Here is a 24,751-nt window from a genome sequence, read left to right as displayed (position 1 = left end):
CGGTCAACTTACAAGCACTCACTCCGCGATGTGTACGGTACGGAGGTCGAAGGGTTAAGAAGGAAAGGAAGCGGGTCCGGGCCTCAGTAGGAGGGAAAAACTTCCACATATGAGTCGCGCCAGCGAAAAGAAAAGAAAAATACGACCCGGGCGACTCCGCCGATAGATGGTCGAAGAAGCGTTTATTGCGGGGCGCGCAATACAAAGAGCTTTATTGCCAACAAATACTAAATTCTTTTCTTCCTCTTCTTTTATGTTTATTGGTTTTTGCTGATCTCAAATTAAAGATTTTATCTTGCCATTGATCTTCAGTGAACAAAATTCTTGAAAATACCAAAAATATTTGATGATAACAAAAAAGCTGAATTTTATGAAAAATGAAGAAACGACTGTCTTAAAAATTTCAAGTAATTTTCTTTAATGAAATTTAATTAAAATTTTTTAAAGTACATTGTCAAGGAAAGATTGCGGTTGACTTTCATCAATTTTGATCTCCTTTCTTGTGGTGAATCTGTATTAAAATTAAGTTGATTTGTATTCGAGCTTTTCGTCCAATACGCCTTGTAATATTTTTTTATACTTGAAATTTTCATGTTTGTTATAAGCCCTAAATAAAGACACATGTTTAATCAGTGCTGCTAGCGCAACAGAAAAGTTTTATCTTGAGAACGTAGTTAATAGTTACTGGTTAGTAGTTATTGGCCACTACTACGGTATGGCGCTGAAATCAGTGAGAAAGTGCCGGTCTAGTCTTTACCCGGGTCATTGGCTATCTGTCTATTAATCTGTGACAGAACACAATACGAGAGAAAGTCTTTTGCGAAGCTATATGCCATATTTATGACCTTTCTTTGTCTCCTTCTTTCTCTCTCTTTCTTTCGTGACATTTATAGGACGTTTGAAAATTAGTGCGTTCGAAAATATGTTTGGTTGGTGTTGGAAAAAAATAAAGTTGGCAGTATTGAAAACTCCCAGTGCTGCGTTTCGTTTCTCCCACTGAGATCACTAGGATTAAAAAAATTTGCTATTTGAGCATGGACATAAGAAATACTGGACAGAGCTTAGAACATATATAATATGAAAGAGAAATTGAACGTTGAGCCTGAAGCAAACATCTGTGCGAGAGAGAAAGCTATAGACTCCCAAATGTTTGTAATGCGCATGCGTTGATCTCAGTTGTCAATCTCACATGTGTTTTCACGTTGATTACACGTTATTATTACAGAAATGTCAAATACATAGCAAAAATGCTAAACGCATATTGTGTGTTGTGTGGTAATCGCGATAAATTGGTTTCATATTATACGTAAGTAACTGTATAAAATATTATATGCATGCATTGAATTATGTGATAACAAATAGGTTATGTTTTTATATATTATTTAATGATATTACATGTTTTATATTTATTTGTTTATATATAAAATAGATTTCCGAAAAATAAGGAATTTCGTGAAAAATGGCTGTCTTTTTGTGGCATCAACGAAAAAGTTTTGAACACAACAACTAAATTATGTTCAAATCATTTTCAAAAAGAAGATATCATCAACAAAGCGAAAGGTTCAATCATTAAACCCAATGCTGTGCCGTGCATTATTATTAAAAAGAAAAGGTTACACATAGAAAATGTACCATTGAGCGGTAATATAACATTACTCTTTTTATATCTTTACTTGAAATGACTCGTAAATTGATTAATGGAGTGACAATAAATTAATTAATAATCATCTTCACAGAAAATTATGCAACAATAAATCTTTCACCGTCAAGTTATGAAAGAACTGCCAAAACTGAAACAGTTGCAGAAGAATCTAGAACAAATCAAATTGCCACTGATGAAATCATTGTCGAGACTGAAAAAGTTACGAGATAAGTTAAGAGATTAGAACAAATCAAATTGCCACCGATGAAATTGAAAATATGTATTTTAACAATGCATCTCACAAAGGTAAAATTTCTCATGATTAATTTTTTTTTTAATTGATTAATTTTTCTTGATTCCAGAAAATATAGCAGTAAATCGGCCATCAACACCATTAAGTTCTAGGAATATTGAGTGCTTTCAGACATCTATCAAAACTGTACGTGTACCTCGCTATGTTGGTGACATTCAAATGTCACATATTTATACACCTAGAAGAGCTAAAAGAGCTTTAAATATAGCAAAGAGGACCATACAAAATCAAGAAAAAAAGATAAAAGCTTTAAAACAATCACAAAGAAGATTAGTTACTCGCCTAAAAACGATGGAAGGATTAATAGGACATTTGAAACAAAAAGATCTACTATCAGAAGCGACTGCTGAAAATTTAATGGTAATTTCAAGTATATAGGTCGATATTCATAGTCCGTCCTTATTTTAAGATCGTTTTAAATAATGTTTTAAGACGCTAATACGGCTCTGTGATTGGCTTATGACATTTTAAGACTGTACTTAAGATGGTCTTAAATATAAAATCCGAGTATGAATACCAACCGTAGAGGACCCAAGGAGAATAAAGTCAAAATAATGTTATTTGACATTATATTGACCAAAAAATAACCAAAAAATGACGTGAAAATGACATTTTTTGTCATTTTTGGTCAATATGATATCAAAATGACATTATTATATAGGATGTATCTTTTATTAATTGAAATATATATAAGGAAATCAGAAAATGGGGAATGAGAAATTTGTATATTTAAATAATAAAGTAAAATAAATAATAAATATGTGAATTATATATACATATGCAAATCATTGTAGTAAAATTTATTAAAGTACAATAATTAAAGTACAATAATTTCAATAAAAACTATAAGTTTGTATAATCATTTTGTTTTATTCGTTTCACACATTCCTACTATTCCTAATTTCTTATTATTTCCTACTTACTTTCAGTTATTAATTTCTTTCCAGTTAATAATAACATTATGCATGTTTTATATAGGCTGAACTTCCTGCGATAATAAATCATGTTTTTCAACGAAGGTGAAAAAGGTGCAAGAAAGAAGTATTCTGCAGAATTAAGACAATTTGCTCTTACGCTGAATTTGTATTCAGCTAAAGCATATAAATATGTTCGTAAAACGTTTAACTATTTTCTCCCTGATCTTTCTACTATCCGAAAATGGTACTCGGTATTAGATGGCCGACCAGGATTTACAAAAGAAGTTTTGGATGCCTTAAAATGTAAAGTAAATAAGTCAAAAACTCCGATTTTTTGCAATTTAATAATGGACGAGATGGCAATACGAGAACATATCTTTTACGATGGTAACCAATATTATGGGCACGTAGATGTAGGTTTAGATCAAAATGATTCAGATAAACCTCGAAAAGCAAAGAGCGCATTGGTTTTAATGGTAGTTGCATTAAATGGTCATTGGAAGGTCCTGTAGGTCCTATAGGTCCTGTAGGTTATTTTCTTATTGATTTAATGACCGGAAAGGAAAGAGCCAGTTTAGTAGAAAAATGTTTGGAACTTATTCATGAAACTGGAATCATATTGCACTCTCTAACATTTGATGGTACAAATGTAAATTTAAGCATGTGCAATAATTTGGGTGCAAATTTTCAACTGGGGGAAAATTTTAAACCTTATTTTATTCATCCTATTACTCAAGAAAAAGTTTATTGTTTTTTAGATCAATGTCATATGTTGAAATTAGTCAGGAATACATTGGGTGATAAATTAGAGCTTCGTTATAAAGGAAAAAGTATTCTTTGGGAAAACATTATATCTCTGCAAAAATTACAGGAAGTTGAAGGTTTAAAATGTGGCACAAAATTAACAAAAAAGCATATTATGTTTCAAAATGCACGTATGAACATAAGGTTGGCTGCCCAAACTTTAAGTGAGAGTGTTAGTGCAGCTTTAAAATTTTGCCATGAATGTGTTCCTGAAAAATTTCAACATCCGGAAGAAACTGCTATATTTTGCACAATGTTTAATGATGCTTTTGACTTGTTAAATGTGAGAAGTAAGTTTAGTAAAATAAAAAAGTGCAATATGGCTCTTTCAAACGAAACATTTGATAAATTAAAAAATTATGCAGAAGATATTATTGCATATATTCAACTATTATTATACAAGATTCCAGCAATATATCCATTTTGCATGGTAATAGAAAAACAGGTTTCCTCGGTTTTATTGTTTGCTTAACAAATATGTTCGACCTTTTTAATATTCTTAAAGAAAAAGGGCTGTCATATTTGTTAACTTACAAATTAAACCAGGATCACCTTGAAACATTTTTTAGTGCGCTACGCAGCAAAGGAGGTTTCAATAATAATCCTAACGCAAAACAATTTCAAAGTAGTTATAAAAGATTGCTTGTAAGACATGAAATTCAAGCATCAGAAAACGGAAATTGTAAAATTAATGATATCCAAATTTTATATGTGTCATCGGTAAATATGAGTAATGTAAGCGATGGTTTATTTACAGAAGTTGATGATACAATATCTACTAATATATTTGATCACGATTATTTGACAACCTTATGGTCACTGAGTGCATATGTTAAAGAGGTGATCCAATATATTAGTGGATTTATTGTTAAAAAATTATTGCGAAGAATTTGCCACGTCTGTTCGAGCTTTTTAATAGCCAAATCCACCAACTCATCTTTAATAAAATTAAAAAATAGAGGAAAATTAATTTTTCCATCAGTTGATGTCATTAAAATAGCTCGAGTATGTGAAATGACCATTCGGGAAAATAAACATAAAATTTTTATTATAAAAAATATTAAAAATATTTTGATTACAAAGACATTCAAAACTGTCTGCCATTCAGTTTTTAATAATATCGAAATGACAGAACATATTATGCAACAAGAAGTATTAAATGATCACAAGACCGCACTGATAAAAAATATTATTTTAACATATATCAATATACGGTTATTTCACGAAGGCAAATGTACAACATTATGTGAACAAAAAGATTTTATTAGACATAAGTTTTCAAAATTAATTCATTTTAAACATCAATAAATATATATTTTTCTTCAATGTGTCTATATTAATATCTGTTCGATTTAAATCAACTAAGAAAGCGGCGCGCTGCGGCGGTACTAACGCATGCGCATTATGAACATTTGGGAGTCTCTAGCTATCTCTCTCGCACAGATGCTTGCTTCAGGCTCGGTGTATAAGCAATATAGGCAATTCCTCTTCCATTTATATATGTTCTAAGGGACAGAGTATTGCTGCGGGGGTGAAGCTCAAAGGGTGAGGGGAAAGAAATGTCTACTGCAACGGAATATGAGGCATGTAAGATGGCGACGGATATTAATTTCACGGAGTGTGATATTTTTCTTAATATTCAAAAATGATTCGGAATAACACAGCGATTTCAAATGATAGATGATTTCACGGAATCTCTCATATTTTATTCGATTTACATCCGTGCGACGTGAAAATAGACGCTAAATCTGATGCATCTAAGATGGCCGCGACAATAAACCCCTTACTCCTCAGATTTTACTCCCCTCGTCTAAAAGAGTACTTTATGCTCTGTCCAGTATTTCTTACGTCCATGTATTTGAGATATTAAAAGAGGTAAATAAGTAGTTAAATATATTTTATAATAATATGTTTAATAACATCACATATATTATTATTAATACGAACGTGTGTTTTATATTAATAATGCTATAAATATAATAAAGTGACATAATTTATCCAATATGTGATTTAAATTCAATATTTGTATATCTGGTAACAATATTTTCCAAATAATCTGTTATTTTTTGTACTATTTTCCTTTCACCTCTATTGTTATTACCTCTATTTTCGAATAAAATATTTTGTAATTCTTCATTATTATTATCTGTGACGTTCTGGTAACGTCGATCAGTTGATTCCGTGAGGCAGGCTTTTCCAACAGTTTTCCGAGTTCGTCAGAACGTCTTAGTTGTGGGCTCTTCTTCTTGCGGTTAAGGGGGTAAAACCCCAGGATAATTAACTGCTTTGAATTGGATTTTCTTTACTGATGATGATTAAAGAAATATACTTTTATTTAAAATTTAAATTCTTTATTCTGACTTGGTCTAGTAGTTTACAGTACGAATAAGAATCTGAGTGAGTTTAAGTCTAGAGTGAATCTGAGCTGAACTGATCTGGATGGATCTGACTAACTGACTGATCTAAAACTGAGCAAGAATGAGGTTGAACTGAGCTCTGCTTCCGTTGTTGGAAGAGTTTTTATACTCTTTTAAAATTGAATGGAAGGGGTAATTTATGACGGAGTTTTAAAAACAAATTCTTTAGCTATGAAACGGATTTTTGCGAACTTCTTGGGTGGTCTTTAAGAGAAAGTTTTTCTAGGAATACATATTAGTTGATTCTCCGAACGCATTGCTTGCAAGGTCGTGTCTTACATACATTATAATAAATTACGATAAATACCCTTTTCAAAGAATTACAATAACTATTTGATTATTTAAAATATAGGTCATTTATCATGATTTTTACATAAATAGATTCTCTTTAATCTTTTAGACATATTTTACAATATATTTATATAAAAGAAGCTTATATTTAAAAAGACTTCCTTATATCGGTCTTTGTCTTTCCTAAGTATTACATATAAGTCTATCTCGCTCGTATAGATGATTCATATACATATATATATATATATATATATATATATATATATATATCTCAGATTAGTATTTTATTATAGGTGACGTATAAGTGTATCTCTCTTAGTTCATGTTAGTTTCTCGTAGTTTCATGTTAGTTTGTGCTTGTAGCTTATTGGATGGAGGATAGTGAGAAAGGAAAAAATTTCTCCAAGATCTAAAGATCTAGAGATCTATGGATCGCCGGACGTGACATCTCCCCCGTTGGAGAAATTCGGTCCCCGAATTTAAAATGTTACATCTTATGCTTTTGAATAATGAATGATTCGTTGGTTAGAAAAACTTCTTATTAATGTAAGATGTACAGGGTGTTGCACTTGAATACACGGCAGTATGACCGATTGCCTATCTCGTAGGAGTCCGATCGGTCGAGAAATACGCGTGCCGATGAATGCGTGTGCAAATTAAACAGAACAAGCGGGCGTGCTGTATACGGCGCGAAGCCTACGAGTCGTAAGTTGTTTATCTCATAATCTGTGAACTCTCAACGCGTCTGTGCTAAATCCTTTTTTAATGTAGTAACGATGAGCTGAAGAAATAGCGGGAACTTAAAAATTTTAGAATCTTATTCACAGTTTGAAGGAAATAATGTCACATACAAATAATATAAATAATATAAATAAATATAAATATAAATATAAATAAGAATATAAATAATAATATTAATATTAATATAAATATAAGTATAAATAAGGACAACACGTTTGGCGTTGTTATAAATACATTTATTTATAACAAATGCTCAAAATAACCATCGTTATTCTCCAAACAAATAGCCACTCGGTGCATAAAATTTTCGCGTACTTTTGATAACATTGCAGGTGTTATCGTAGCGCTTGTTCGTCGGATACGATCGATAAGTTCGTCTCTAGTACGCGGTAATGTTAAATATATTTTATCTTTAAGGTAACCCCACAAAAAATAGTCCATTGGACTCATATCCGGAGAACGTTGAGGCCATTCAACCAAAGGACTTTGAATGCCTATCCATCGATTGGGGAAAGTGCGATTCAAATGAGTCCGCGCCAAATGATGTATGAGCCGGATGACCATCCTGTTGATATATTATATGTCGACGGATATCTAGTGGGACATCTTCTAGCAACCCGGGTAGATGATCTTCTAATAATGCTGAATAACTTTCCGCATTAATAGTCTCGCAAAAATGTGGGCCGATGACATATTCATCAACGATGTCCATCCATATATTAACGGCGAACCGTCCCTGCACGTGCACCTCTTTGCGGCAGTGTGGATTTTCTACGGCGTAATGATGCTCGTTGTGATGATTCACGTTACCGTCGCTATAGAAGGTGCATTCGTCCGTCCATAAAATTTGTCTTAAGAAAGCATCATTGTCGATATTATTTATATCAACCTGCAAATAAATCATTATTACATTACATTACATTACATTAGCTAAATTCCTTTCTTTCATTCTGACATAATTTCGATGCACTTTGCTCACCTGCTCAGATATCCAGTTACAGAAGGCTTCTCTACGAAGGAAATCTTCACGATGTAACAATTGAGTTGTGTGACGTTTGTAAGCTTGACTATCCTGAAAAGGACTGTCGCTACTGATTTGAGAATAAAGGGCCACAGAAATTGGTGGAAAATTGATCAACTATCCTAAAAAGGACTGTTGAATATAAACTACCAATTTTGTTATTGAACCTGAAAAAAAATCTCAATAACTATCCTAAAAAGGACTGTTATTCAGAACGTACTGATGTTGGTGGGTACCTAATACTTAAGCAAAAATCTCAGTAAAAGCCAAGTTTGACTCGGAAATTTTGCCTCGTATACCTATATCCTTTTATGTGTATTTGTCTTTGGGGTGAGCTAAATAAGCCATGCGCCACCTACAGGACGAACGTAAACTATCGCAATTTTTTTTTATATTTCTTATAAATGCAATTAATCCTAATCAATGGTGATAAAATTTAGTACAAAGGGTTTTTATGAATTGCTAATCACGAACCCGAGGTCAGAGTTCATAAATTCAAGACGGCGGATTCAAGATTGCGAATGAAAATTTTGAAAGTCATCCGATTTTCATCAAATATGGTACGCGGGGGGTTTTGAGGTCACTGATTACGAAGGTCTGATTTACAAAATTCAAGATGGCGGACCCAAGATGGTGGACATAAATGTCTGTTTTTAAAAAAAGTAATGTCCGCCGTCTTGGATCCGCCATCTTGAATTTGGAACCTGAGCTCAAATTCGTTATCAGAGACCTCAAAAACTTCCGTTTACAAAATTTTGTAGAAATCAGCCAATAATAAGAAAATATCCGTCCACCATTTTGGATCCGCAATGTGGAATTTCAAATTAAGGTCCGCCATCTTGAATCAGACATCTTGAATTTGAAATTCGAATTCGGAATCGTAATCAGTGATCCCAAAAATCCCAACATACAAAATTTAGTAGAAATCGGTCAACAGTAAGAAAAATACTGTCCGCCATCTTGGATCCGCCATCTTGAATTTGAAATCTGACATCGGATTCTTGTTCAGTGACCCCCAAAATACTTTTAATGAGTAATTTGGTCAAAATTATTGATGAATTATAATTTTTTCGATCATTTTTGACTAAAAAATAGCATTTTTTTGCGAGATGCCTCACTTTAGACAGTTTTTTTGAGGTTAGAAAAATTTTTTTTTTTAAAACACCTAACGGCATCAAAAACTAGACTTCTTGACAAATTTTTTCGTGTGCTAAAAAAATTTTTTTCCCTAAAATTGAAATGGGCAGGGGGGGTGGCTGATTTAAAAAAGAATTCCCCATATATATATATATATATATATATTATAAATATATTATACGTTTATGTATATACATATTTATATATATTTGTAACAAAAATAAAAAACATAAAGAAAAGCTGTGAAAGAGAAACATTGAAATATCGAAGAGCGAGGCTCGCTCAGCAGCGTTCCGCGTCGCGCGTCGCCCGTCGTTTTCGTTGCTTACTTGGTAAGAAGGAGACAGAAAACTGTATTCCGTCCTCTTCTTTTAGCCGAAGCTCGCCGAAGCGTCGAGCTTACACGTACGCTTACGCACACATTTCCGTTACCCTCTCGACTACGCGTGGCATGTTGCTTGCGGAGATAATCTTGCATCCCTGTCGTAACGTCGGCGTTAAATTGATAAGACAACGTTCGTCTCTCTCCGGATTTCGGGTGTTCTGTAGCTATCGACCGCCGAATATCGACCGCGAGCACGAAGGATCGCGAAAGCGAATACCGCCCGTGTTGTCGTACCGCTGTCGTTACCGCGTAAAATATTCCGTGACGTATCTTAGGGCCATTTTTGATGTCCGATTGCGTGTATGTCGTCGTTAATTGTTAAGAGTGCGTATGAGCGTTTCTGGTATTTTATTGTAGAGTGAGCGTGAAAATATTTGCGTCATTGTCGCGCCTATTACGCCGTCGCATCGAGCGTAATAAAGGATAATAGAATATTTGCGTCTTCGTCACGTTTATTGCGCCGTCGAATAGCGCGTAATAAACGATAATTTGTATCTGTCGAATTGGTCGCAGTGCGAAATAGTCCCTAAAGTATTGAGAGTGAAATCTGAGCGGCTTACGCGGAAGAAAGAGGCGAAACGTCGGCGGAGAAAAATCTCCGTCTGCCGTTGGCTATCGAACTTTGAGAATATCGTTCGCCTGTCGCATACGTGATCCGTCTTCGCAAAAGTATTAAGTATTTTCGATCTTTGGTTACTTATGCTGTCGCATTAGTAAGCTGTCGATTTGTTTTGCGAACTAGGAAATTGCGAGGAAAAGTCCGTAGCGATAAGTTGTCGATTTGGCTGCCGAAATTACGATATCGTTTGAGTATTATTCGCGAATATTTCCGTGCCGAAAACCCTTCGATATTCCGTAAAGTCTCGCTCAGTCCTGCGAACTCCAGCCATAAAAACGGGCTCGGATACACAACCGAATTGTCTTAGCGCTCTCGTTTTCGTTGTCGATTTCGAGCAGATAGTTGCTCAGAATACCGCCGTATCATTCGTGCCCGGATTAATTGTATTGTATATTTCGTGTTTCGTTCGAATTTATTGTGAACCGTCGTTTCAACTTGATTTGTATGATTCGTTCTCGTTTCTAGTGGAATTAATAGCGAACCAATGTCTCTGTAAGGAATTATTAATCTCAGTTGAATTATCTCTTCTTATTGATTGCTGAGTTATTGTTCAAAATTGATACATTTCTTATTATCGACTTATTATTATTCACTCGCATTGTTATTTTATTTCTCTAGTAATAAACTTGTTATCTTTCTTTGTTCAAATCGCGTAATTTATTTAGTTAGTGTTCGTCGTAAGTGTTCCTCTCGCTTGGTTGTCGATTGTCGTCTTGTCTGTCGTCTGTTGGTTCCGTGAAAACTCGCATAATCAATTAACTTTCTCTAACAACCCCTCCCCTCTACCGTTAGGCGAGCTAGTCGGCCCGTGGCGAAGCAGGCTATCGTTTTTAGCGTCTTTCGTTTTTAGCGGCTTTTCGCGAAAACTGATATGTGAAAGACCGCATCTGGCGCCCAACTTTTCGATATATCGATACGGCCTCCGCTCCGCCGCGGCTCGCGCGAGAACGTCCTCCATCCCTGTTCCGCCGAGCGCGAGTACATTAATTCCGTTATTTTTTTGACGGCGTTTTCGCTCCCCCCCCCCCGCGCACGCTCCCATCCAACATCCCGAAGAGTGTCGCGATTCATTTGAATTGAATTGAACAAACGTCGCAATATATATATATATATATATATATATATATATATATATTGTATATATTATTAGCATATATTTTTAAGTAAATGGAATTATTAGTTATTTATCTAAATAATATATATAATTATCTGTAAAAGTTTATATGTTTGTAGCTTTTATAAGAATTTATATATTTGCAGCGTAGTCATAATAATAAATAATACAACAATAATATAACATAGCATAATGTGAGACAGAATCTTCTGTATAACCACATAATTATGATTATATAGTACTTCTGCAATCATAAAAATTTATAAAAAAGCTTATTTGCTGCGAAGCCAAAAATGATTCTGGAAATATCATATAATCATAATTATATGGCTGTGCAGAAGATTATTTTCTCTCATATTATGTTATATCTTATTTATTATTATTACTATGCTGCAAAGAAAAATAATTATTGTTAATAAATAATACAACAATAATATAACATAATGTGAAAGAGAGAATCTTCTGTGTAGCCACATAATTGATCATATAGTATTTTTGCAATCATAGAAGTTTATATATTTGCTGCGTAACCAAAATGATTGTAGAAATATCATATAATCATAATTATATGGCTACGCAGAAGATTATTTTCTCTCATATTATGTTATATCACATTATTTATTATTATGACTATGCTGCAAATAAAAATAATTATTGTTAATAAATAATACAATAATAATATAACATAATGTAAGAGAGAGAATCTTCTGCGTAGCCACATAATTATGATTATATAGTATTTCTGCAATCATCGAAGTTTATATATTTGCTGCATAGCCAAGAATGATTGTAGAAAATCATATAATTATAATTATATGGCTACGCAGAAGATTATTTCTCTCATTATATTATATTATATTATTTATTATTATTATGATTTTGCTGCAAATAAAAGTATTATTAATTAATAATAGAAAGAGAAAAAAGCTTACCTGTTTAGGAACATTTTCTTCAGATTATCCATGTTTTTTATTTAATTTTACAATTTTCATAATTTTTTTCACTTATCAACAATAAAAATAATTTGACATATAAGGTTATGTCAATTATTATTGCCGCCACTTCGAGATGTTTCACTGGGGCTATTATTTTTAGCTGCACTGCTGCACTAGTACAGTTAATTAGAGTGAAAGAAATATATTTATCTCTTTCTAACTTATTGTACTAGTGTAGCAGTGCAGCTAAGAAGAACAGACCCTAACTATCCCGACAAAAATAGTTACGTCACGTCCACGTCGAATCCACGTATTTTACGTGGTTTACGTGGATACAGATTTATCAACAAATTTTCTACGTGGATACAACTTTCTTTTTTCATCGTTACATCGAGATACTTTATTCTCGAAATATCAATGTAGATTTCATGTGGATATTTCTATTGAAATTATGATTGATCAATCAACATGTTTATATATTATATGAGATAAATATATTAATAATATATTGCTTTATAGAAAAAGGAAACATTGTAGAATATATATTGACAAGAATTTTATCAACTAGAGACAGAATGAAATTTTAAATTATATATACTTTATTACTATCAAAAATATTTACTTTTATTATTGTCAAAAATATAAATATACAATGCTTTATTTCAACGCTTTGAATATGTTATTGAATGTATTATAACGCTATAGAGTACAGCAGTGATATGTTACAATATTTCGGAATGGGGCATTGGAAAACATACACTCATATTTGTAACTATCCAATTATTTTTTGTGTCTTTTTTAGGAAAAGATAGTAATACAACTTTTTTTTTAATATCGTTTAAACATCATCTATGTAAGGATCCAAGATTGTTAATAATATATATATTTATACAACTAGAAGGAAATGGATAAGAAAAAAGATCTGATTTTTCTTTAAATTTTCTGCCAATCAAATAGGTTTCTTCATCCTTTATAATATTCTCTATTTTAATAATTTCATTAGCTTTTGTAAGACAATATGCATCAGCAGATTTTTAAGAGAATTTTTTATCTGACGTTCAAACTTTATTATATTGCTCTCCTTGACAATTTAGAGTTTGACCTCTACAATGAGGTTGTTCGAATGATAATTCATTTCTAGAATAAGAAAGATGAAATGAAAAAATGGCTGCCTTTTCTATTACACGGCAAATTATTTGAGAAAGTGTTTTCCCTGGTGCATGTAGGTAATTCTTAATTTGTCCTAAAAAACTCTCAAATTTAAATGCACTGAATTCTTCAAGATGTTCATGTAACTGGCAATTCTTAACAATGTGTATTAAATGATGAACATTATATATTATAAAAGTTTGTCCATAAATTTTAGAGCTATGTTCTACAAATAACCTAAATAATTTATCTACATCAGCAGCATAATCTTTTCTTAATACAGAATCGGCTAGAATTCGAACAGCAGGCAAATAATAGGAAATTTTCATAAACTTCTCGGTGCATAAAAATTAGGAAACCATCATATAACAGAAGCTTTCTAAATTTTGTGCCTTTATAATACTTCCAATCACTCAATCTGCGCGGCCTTCGAGCAAAATCAGATGGCAAGAAAGATTTTAAAATTAGACAAATTATCTATTTTAAGAACAATATCAGTAGGCACTTTGTATTTACTATAATAGCTTTAGCACAGTCTTAAAATTATTTTAAAGTCTTGAAATAATTCGTTTCATTATTCCTAGGTATAACAAATGAAAAAATTTTAAAGGAAACTGTGACAGGTTTAAGCTGGAGTTTTGTAATCAAAGGACTTACTCCTTTGTGATACCTTTTGTGAATTTGTTCACAAATCACAGTTCACAGATTCGTCTGTTCACAGATTCGTCTGTTCGCAAAGATGCTTCCTGAAGAGGATATGTCATTCAATTGTCAAACCATACACCTTTGATAGTACACCTATAAGATAAAATATTAATATTAAACAAAATATTCAAGACTATAAATTAATTTTAAAATTCATTAACAATTATTTTTTCATATTTGCATTTTATATTTGCAAGAGTAAATAATTATAATATTATAATATTAATTATAATGTAAGAACAAATATTCTTAATAATTTGAAAAAACAAAAATTAGCACATAAATATAAATGTTGCATATAAATATAAATGTTATTTAAAACATTTATTTATATAAGTTTTTCAAAATTTATGATTTTATTTATACACTAAATTATAGAAGAATATTTAAAAACTTTTGTGCGTGTGAATTCTAAAGGTGCGTTTAGAGAATGATAGAAAATATATAATGTTGGAAAAATTAATTTTTTATTATTCTTGACGTATGAGTGACCATAATAAATAATAATTATATATGTATAGGACAATAGTTACAGACTTAAACTTCTACCGGCTGATCATTCAAGAAGTTTTATTAATTTTTTTATTTTGTTCATTTTGTCAATTTTTGTTAATATTTTGTTAATTTTTGTTAATTTTTTTATTTTGTTTTTCGGATTTCAAGTTTTTTGGAGATATTAATATCACTGCGTTATCTTCTAAAGCTTTTCTAATAATAATTGCATATTATTCGATAATTCTTTTTCCTCTGTTCAACAGGATTAATCATGGACAACATTTATACGATTTTTAAAATCCTGTTATGCTCTCTATAATGACCAGTATAATTGTATTTAGAGTAAAACTTTTACAACTTTGACGCGGTGTAGAGGCTTAAATCTGAAAACAATTAATGGTATTTTATATATATCAGTTACTTAGTAACTATGGTCACTTACATATGTTAAGAATATTAAAAATTTCTTTTTTCATTATGATCTATATTTATTTCTATCTTGAAGATGATATCCAAATAGCAAGATAACGTCTAAAGATATCTTAATGACGTACTAAAACGACTATACTATGATGTCATTAAGATTTCTTAAACGTAATCTTGCTAGGAATTATCTTCAAGATGAAGATAAACACAGCTCATAATAAAAGAAAATAATTTTTTGTCATCCTTAACATATGTAGGTGACCATAATAAATAGGTGACTATATATGTATATAAAATGTTATTAGTTGTTACTGCCCCCCCCCCTCCCGTCTTCAGATTTAAGCTCCCTATACCGCGATGATAGCTAAACTATCATAATGATATACAATAATTAATATTGGTATTACGATTCGAATCTTTTTTTCATCTGATGGTTATTCCTAATGATCATACAAAATAAAAAAATTGTTTTTTTTTAAATCCTATCCAAAGTAAAAATATGTAAAAAAAATAAAAAAATGCCCAGTAACCTCTTCTTCTTTTTTTTAATCAAATTGTAATTATCACAATATTGTATAAATAAAAATTGAAATAAAAAAAAATCTTCAAACGAACAAATGTAAAAGAAATATCCTTATGAATATTATTATAAATAAAAACATATATAAGTAATCGCATTATTAAAAGTTTCATTAGTAAAAGTTAAAATATGAAAAATCGTGAGAGCACATTTATTTAGCATCATCTTTTACATTATACAATAGATCTTTTTTCATTACGTAATGTAATTGATATAATTTTAAAATATTAAAAAGGAATCTATTAGTTCCATATGCAATAAAGGCACAATAGATTAATTAATAAGACAATAATGTAATAACTTCAATTTTTTAAATATAGTTTTACAGAGTTGAACTTCGTTGAGCCATTAAAATTAATCAAATATGAGATAAACAAAACATTTCTTAAAATATTTATAAATAAAAACGTACTCTGATAAACATACTCTGATAAAACTTCTTTTCCCAAAATTTGTGACTAAATGTTATCTGCTATAATCGATTGCATGTATATTTAAGATTCACCACATCCTCCATGCTAATATTTTCGTCTTCTAAAATTAAAGCAATTAATTGATCCGGCAAGTGTATTATCATAGCCATCGTGAAAAATATTATAATATTCAACGAATTTACAAAAAAAATAACCGATATTATATCTTCTTTCGCACTAATTTTACTTATATATAACTGACATGTATCACGAATATGAGCTGTCCGATCATAAAAGCTTGTTCAGCTTTACTCCTGCTTGTAGCACAGTCGTAATGCAACATGCGAACTTCGTTCGACGTGGACTAAACATACATTTCGATTAGAAATGGCTTACAATGTTTGGGCAATAAGAGACAAAAGGGATGACGCCACGATCCTGTTTGATAAAAAAAATCAGAAGAGTGGGTATATATGACAAATTCTTTGGAAAAAGCTTCTTTTTTATAATTTCTTTTCATTTCTTGAGATTTATGGTTTATGATTTATTCCAATGTTATATTTTATTTTTAATTTTCTAATACACATTATATAATAAATTACATACAATCAGATAACGCATAGATGTTTGCATTGTAATTTTTTTTAAAATCTTTATCCAATTGTGATTCTAACTGTTAAAAAAATAGGTAATTCGAGAAAATTCTATATATACAAACTGTATATTAAAATTATTCTTTAAAATAGAAACAGAACAAAAATTCACTTTCTCAAAATCAGTTTCTCTAAAACTGCTTTGCATATAAAAATATTTATAGCCTCGACATTTTTGTATAGGATTTTCGTCTTGAAATGTTCTAAAGAATCCGTTAAGAGAAAGTATGTATAGTTTTAAGTTTATGACATTCTATACATATGGTTTCCACTTTTTATCTCGACGCGAAAACAATGAATATAACCCTGCACTCTACAGTAATCTGAGGGCACATTGCCTCGAACAGGCCTATTCATTATACATAAAACCATAATGTGCTTTTATATGACACGTCCCGTTACATCCAGATAAAAGATACCTGCTTAAAAGGGGACCCTTTTTAATTTTTAAATAAATATTTAAATTTTAATATTCATATAAAAAATTAAACTAATTATTTTGTACAACAATTTGTTAAATGAAAATCTTTTTATAAAAAATTGCGTAAGTTTTTTTTTATACAATGGTTTTTTTCCAATTATAAATTCTTCTATTAAAAATTGCATAAATTTTTTGGATGCGATTTCACTTTACGTTAGTAGACGTTGTCAGATGCGGATTGACTTCTAGTACGCATTTTTCCATGACAAATTTTGTCAAAACGATGCGATGTAATCAGTACAAATGCATATTAGTACATATGAACTACATGAATCAACTGTTCATCGTTCAAAAAATCGGGATTCTGACTTTTACGACAAAGATGTAATAACTTTCGACAAAAATATAAACATAATTTTTCTTTATCTGATTTTTATTTATCAGCAGTCAATCACATCTAACACACACACACTGTTGATAAACGTAAAATAAAATCGCTCTCTTTTATTCTCGACGTAATTTTCTATTTAAATATATCATTAATTTTTGTAGATATAATATCATTAATTTTTGTAGATAATTATGACAACTATTTTACACAATTTTTTTTAATACAGCAATTTTTTATTAAAAATAATTTTTTGTAAAATAGTTTTATACAATAATTTTTTATTACTGAGATGACTCGACTTCTTTCTTTTACCTTTTTTGAGAAAGATTCCACAAAATGATAACTGGCTATTCTCTTTATTAATATAATATGTCAAAATATATTATGTCTAATCTAAACAGAAATGAGAAAAATTTCACAATATTTACCTTTTGATTGATAAATCACAGTCCACTTGGCTGTCGTTGTGTCACCAATCAGGGTTTTTACAAATAAATGCACTCGGCGTCGCAACGCTACTGCGTCGCTTGATAATAACTTTTAATATGTCCCTTCTCTTAATATCTTTTAATAACTCATAATAACTTTTAATATGTCACTTCTCTTCCTTGGTACGTTATTACACACTACTTTTCTTCCTTGTTCGGCTTTGTTCTTTGTTATACTTTTTTATTGTTATTCTTATATTTATTTCTTAAAATCTGTGTTTTTAAACAAGTAACTTAACTGCTTAACGTGTCACTTCTATTCCTTGTTACACTATTCCGCACTATACTTTAATAAATTTATCTTTCATACGTACGTACACATACAGATACATATCACACGTATGTACGCACATGCACATATATGATTTTGTCACTTAAAGCATTGTACATATCGAAGCAATAATCATATACGCAACGATGTGAACGCCGCTTGAGGGACAAACTCGCTTTGTGTGTGTGCGTGCGAGCATATGTACGTGAATCTGAAAGAAAAGGAAAAGGAAGAAAGAAACGAAATGTCACAATTCTGGTATTCGATCATCATTTCTCAGGATTGACTACACCGATTTTATTCAAACAGGTCGCAATCAAAAGCTTGTACTCAAATTATATCATAAAAGTGTCGTTAGATTTTTGATTACGACTTTAATTTATTATATATCTTAACTGAAAGTTTACTTGACGCGAAATTCCGGATAAGGTACTTGGTAGCACCGCATCGAGAACAGTGACTCTCAACGCAATGCTTAAAATTGTTTTTTATGTACTTGGTGTCGCTACCGCGTCGCTTACAGCCGCCGCGCAGTCTGATTCCGCAATACCATAGAAAATAAAATTTTTATATTTTGCATTTTTTTTATTTGAAAATAATTGCAATAGATTAATGAAATTTTGTGCAATTAAAATGACACCAAACATGACATAAATCGGATTATTTTTAATTAAATTAATTATATTAAATTTTAATTATATATTTTCTTAAAAATGATTCGATTTATGTCGTGTTTGGTGTCATTTTAATCGCAAAAATGTCATTAACTTATTGCAATTATTTTCAAATCGAAAAAGAGCGAAATAAAAATTTTAATTTTTACGATATTTAAATCCCTAATAGTTGTTATAGATAAGGAAAGGTTTCCGATTCGAAGCGAGAGTGAGAAGAAATAAGAAGCAAGCGAGATGACGAGTCATCAAAGAGTTCCGAAGTCTTGCTCGCCAGGCTCGCTTTTTTTTATCTTCATATTTATACATGTAAACTTGTTGGAAAATACAATTTTTATATTTCGCACTTTTTCGATTTAAAGATAATTGCAATGACTTAATGAGATTTTTGCGATTAAAATGACACCAAACATGACATAAATCGAATTTTTAATTAAATATATAATTAAAGTTTATTAATTAATTTAATTGAGGATGGACTGTTAAAGATCAATAAGGAACTGAACTAACTGATCTGAAGTGACTAACTGATCTGATGTGTCCTATGAACTGATGATCTGAAGTGACTGACTAAGTGACCGACTGAAATAACTAACTGGAGTAACCGATGAGAGCTCCTTGAGAGTTTCTCTTTTTATACAATTCGGTGTACTTTTCCGATACGCACCATATTCTTCGATTAGATTCACAAAACTTGTTTATCAAAGGTGTCTAAGGTTTCGATTTTTTGTAAGACTTATCTAGCTATTGTTGATTAAATTTTTTGGTTTAGGTCAGCTAAATTTGTCATCGATTTTTTATCTTCCTCCCTAGTAGATAAGTTTGAAAAAAATAGGAATATTACTATTTCTATTTACGGAGGAAGATTTATGTTATTTTATCTCCGATATATTTCTCTATTGCTCTGCCTGTATTTTTTATCTTCATGTAATTATATGTTGAAGGAATCAGTTTTGCTTCATTATTAGCATTTCTTGCGAGCTTCTTCATGATTAGTTATAGATATTAGATGACAAATATAGATTATTATGAGGCGCGAGAGGCCCTATTTGATCAATGATTTTGCTTATCATTAATCGAACGGTCGCTGCTGCAACTTGAAAGGAAGAAATCGTGAAGTCGGCTAGACGTATTGAATGACTTGAACTACTATATATTAAAATTATATTGATGATTATAAAAGTATGCAATTGTAAAAATGAACTATAATTATTGCTCTATCTCCAGTATATTTATATTTTATATAATAAAGCTCTAATAATGTATAATATTTACACACAACGGTTACGGTTTATCATATCGAAGGATCACCAAATACTGACAACATTTTATAGATATGTATGATATTATAAAACTATAAAAAGTATTAAACACTAAGTATTAAGCACTATAAAAAGTATTAAACAACATATGAGATTATATAAACCATTTCATAATTGATGCACAGTACGACGATGCAGTATCTCGCAGCGATCTGGCGTGCATATTTTCCCGAATAATTCTAATCTATATACTACAGTTTACTAATAATCATAAATCCGCAAGTTATAAAGTTTAAGTAAAAATAAAAATGGAAATTCCAGTTAGTTCATCAATAAAAAAGTTTGACTAGTTAAGATTAAGACTAGATTAAGACTAGATTCACAAAAATTTGTTGGCATATATATAAAAAAAGAATTCTACATATATTCTTAATATATTTTATTTTTCATAATACAATATAACATTGCACTTTTCTTAAATCTTATAATATCTACAATATTACAATATCATCATAGAAAACAGTTAAAAATTATTTATGTATATCTTTAAAATACGTATATTATAAATCCTAAATTTTATTGTACACACTACCGACCAGAAAGTACTTCGTGCATAATAGAGATATCAGTTGGATAATTTTTTGACAAGTTTCCAGTTGGTACATAATGAGTGCCTTTAAAATGAGAAAAATATCGTCCTATCTCTACATTATTTATCCATTTTGGTGGACAACTTGACACAGTATCTAAAATAAAAAAAATATATTTTATATATTTATGCGCATGTATAAAGAAATGAAAAATAATATAAAATATATATATAATATATAATTTATAAGAGAGAATGCTACTAATATCTTATACATACCTTGTGGTGCATAACATACTATATTATTTTCCGCAAGAATTATATAGTGCGGTTGATAGGTAAATTTGGAATTGCCTGATTCGTAAGTGTAACATTTGCAGAAGCACATGTGCCGAGTTTCACAACATTCGCTGAGATGTGGAGCTACAGATTTTAATCTTTTGTGTATAAATGCAGCTTTACATTTGTAATTCCATCCAATTATCACACCAGTATGAGGATTATATTTCTCAGTCGAAGGCAAATATGGTTTCGGTGAGTGCGTTACGATCATACCAATAGTATATTTAATTTTTTTCTTTATTTCCGGTTTACTCCTCATGATGTTAACTCTATCCTGTATATAACAGATATCGCAATAATGAAATTTAAATAATACTTTTTGTCAAGTGTTTTCAAAAGTAATTATTGTAATGTGACTTAAACTATACAAATAATTATCACTATATATTGATATCTGACCTACTCATATATATATATATATATATATATATATATATATATATATATATATACAGGGTGACCCATTTTAATCGACGACCCCGAATAACTTTTTTAATTTTGATTGTAGGAAAAAATGTTTCAAACAAAAGTTGTATGACTTGAAGGGAGACATAAGATGGTGTCTTTAGTTGTAGACATTGAAGAGTCACCTGAAGGTCACGTGAAGGTCACATCCAACTTTTTAAATGGGACACCCTGTATGCTTTTGCATATTTTTTTAGTTCATCTCGAGAGCTTTCCAAAACACTATAATTAAGTTAGTTTTCGTTAAGTACTTTTGCGAGTTATGAGGCTTGAAATAATATCTTAATTTTACATAAATCGTAAAATATCTAGTAAAATATTTATTTTTCGATTATCCTACCTTAATACTTTTATGTACAAAATAATGAGAGGAATCAATTGGTGTAAAGGAAAAACACAGTTGTTTAAGAAAAGATATGGAATTGTTAATTGCAAGTTACATATTTTTTCTTCGAAATAATTGTGTTTTCTTTACAGGAATTGATGCCTCTCATTATTTTGTACATAAAAGTATTAAGGTAGGCTAATCGAAAAATGAATATTTTACTAGATATGTTATGGTTTATGTAAAATTAAGAAATGATTTCAAGCCTCATAACTCGAAAAGTATTCAATGAAGAAATACTTTATTATAGTGTTTTGAAAAGCTCTCGAGATAAGCTACAAGAATAAGTAATGAAAAATAGGGGGTTCCATTAAAAAAATTGAAGGTGGCCTTCGTGTGACCTTCAAACAACTTTTCAAGATAAAACCAATGATACCATCTTATGTCCCTTTTCAAGCCATACAACTTTTGCCTGAAACATTTTTTCCTACAATCAAAATTAAAAAAGTTATTCGGGGTCGTCGATTAAAAAATTGGGTCACCCTGTATATATATATATATATATATATATATATATATATATATATACAGTACATTATATACAACGATGATATATTATATACACTACCTTTATTGAATTTGTAATATTTCGATATTCATAATCGATATCTATATCTTCAATATCACTTTTTAAACATCGTGATAAGAAACTCATCAAGTTATTGACCTTCAAATTGTGAAGAATATTACAATGATTATTTATTAGTTCACAGAAATGCGGAAGCTTGAATATAATCTTTTGTATTTGCTGAAAAACAATAGACAAGTAAACAAGATTTCAATTATAGAAGAGAAAATGAAAAAAACTTTACTTATCGCTTATAAAATACTGACTTATTGACTACTATATTATTTACAAGAGTTATAATTGATTGTTATCTTCATCAATTATTTCTTGAAATTAGTAAGAGAACTATATATAAAAAATTGTTTACCGATATATCATATAATGGATCCATTGGATGCATAATGGAACAACTCCCATCGACAATATTCACCGGATACATAAACGATTTCTCCATCACATAAAAAAATTCTGCCGATTGACAACCTTCCGTATAACTAAAAATAATAAAAAAATGATTATATATACATATATATATTTATTTCAGACAGATTGAAAAGCTCTCAAGCTAAAATTGTATACTAACTACTTTGATTCCCATACGATTGTCGTTACAAAACCTTCGTCATATCCACAGTGCAAAAAGCAGCGTAAACCAAGTCTTCTAGCTATACTGTGGTATCCAATAGTCAGAAGAAATTCTTGATAATATCTTAAAATCTATATCATTAAATTTTATTAGAAAAGTTATCTTGAATATTTATAAGATATAAAATTATGTTTGCGCAATGCATAACAAAATATTATTATAATTTAATATAATATAAAATAACTTACATAATCTACATATTTAGTTTTAACATCCAATGTTTCAAATAAACGACATAAATAAATAACACCTGTTTCGGAAAACATAATTTCTTGAATAATATATATAATTTGTCTCGATTCCGTTGGTTCCCAGAAATTATCATTAATGTTGTTTTCTCTCCAAAAAGAAAATTGCTCGGAAGATAGAGAGAATGCAGAATGTTTAGGATATTCAGTTTTTAGGCAAGATAGTACTTTTTGCACAATATTCTCTAACCATGTATCAATGACTGAGTAAGTTATACATGGTAGAAAATATTGCGCGATGATAGTAAGTTGTCTTTCTAAAAGTAGCTTTTCCTTCGGCATGGACATAAATATGTTTTGTTTATATATTAATCGATACTGTTTTATCCAATGATAAATTAAGCCAAAATTATACATAACTGTCAAATTAGAATCGTGTCTGAAAAAAATTTACATATTTTTTTAAATGGTACAATATATATTTATTTTAATTTATAACATTAATGGCAATTTGTTTATTAAATTTTACCGTAATAGTAATTGTGTTGAAACAATTCTATTTATATCGTCCAAGATAAAACGGTAAATTATAGAATCTTCAGCTATGGAACGCAAAAGACTATTTAATTCCATTTTTTTGGTATCGCATAAGTTACTGTGAAACATTAATGAGACGTAATGCCGCAATTTTTCCATACATTTTATACTTTCTTCTAAATGATTACAAATTTCCGTCAATCTCTCTTCGCTATGCCTTCTTTCCGAAAAAGAAAATCTAAAATTAAAAAAAAAATTCTTCAGAAATATATTAAACAACAAATATCATGGATAAATTATAGACGATATACTTTTTCACATATATTTTTAATTATACGCACACGCACACGCACATACACACATACATATTTATATTTAGGCTAAATTAAGGAAATTATAAATATATATTTTTCTATTTATTAAAAAATATATGTAAAGAAAATATACATAAAGGAGGTGGGTCATTTAATACGTTTTTTGATTCCCACAGGATTTTCAAAAAACATTTTTTTTTATCGTATGGTCATAAAGAATATTAAGAATAACTATTAGAGAAAATTATAAAAGACATTATAAAAAGCCATGAGAAAAAATTCCATCCATAAAACCAAAATTAATTATTAGCTTAGATATATCTATTATACCCAAGTTCTTTTTTATTATTAATAAGTGACTAAGTTAATAAGTGAAATATTATCGCTTATATATTGTACTCCGCCATCATAATTTTAAATTATAATATGCATTACCTTTAAGGTAAAAGTAAATAC

The 24,751-nt window shown here is 30.1% G+C and overlaps 1 protein-coding gene and 1 pseudogene across 1 annotated transcript; one reads left to right on the top strand and one right to left on the bottom strand.

Annotated features, from left to right (window-relative positions):
• The first annotated feature begins 1,090 nt into the window (after nt 1-1,090).
• LOC112637336 lies at nt 1,091-2,576 on the top strand (annotated as a pseudogene).
• Nucleotides 2,577-20,832: 18,256 nt separating this feature from the next.
• Nucleotides 20,833-21,453, bottom strand: LOC112637338 (F-box only protein 21-like). Its single transcript, XM_025406784.1, has 2 exons — nt 21,130-21,453; nt 20,833-21,007 (listed from the first exon to the last, which is right to left on the bottom strand). Exons 1-2 carry the CDS (start codon nt 21,449-21,451, stop codon nt 20,850-20,852), a joined length of 480 nt encoding a protein of 159 aa, XP_025262569.1. The 5' UTR covers nt 21,452-21,453; the 3' UTR covers nt 20,833-20,849.
• Nucleotides 21,454-24,751: the final 3,298 nt, after the last annotated feature.

Source organism: Camponotus floridanus, unplaced genomic scaffold (genome assembly GCF_003227725.1).
Source record: "Camponotus floridanus strain SB8 unplaced genomic scaffold, Cflo_v7.5 scaffold153, whole genome shotgun sequence".
In the NCBI taxonomy this organism is placed as follows: domain Eukaryota; kingdom Metazoa; phylum Arthropoda; class Insecta; order Hymenoptera; family Formicidae; genus Camponotus; species Camponotus floridanus.
The sequence above is the reverse complement of the archived record's forward strand: the minus strand, read 5'-3'. Positions and strand labels throughout refer to the sequence as shown.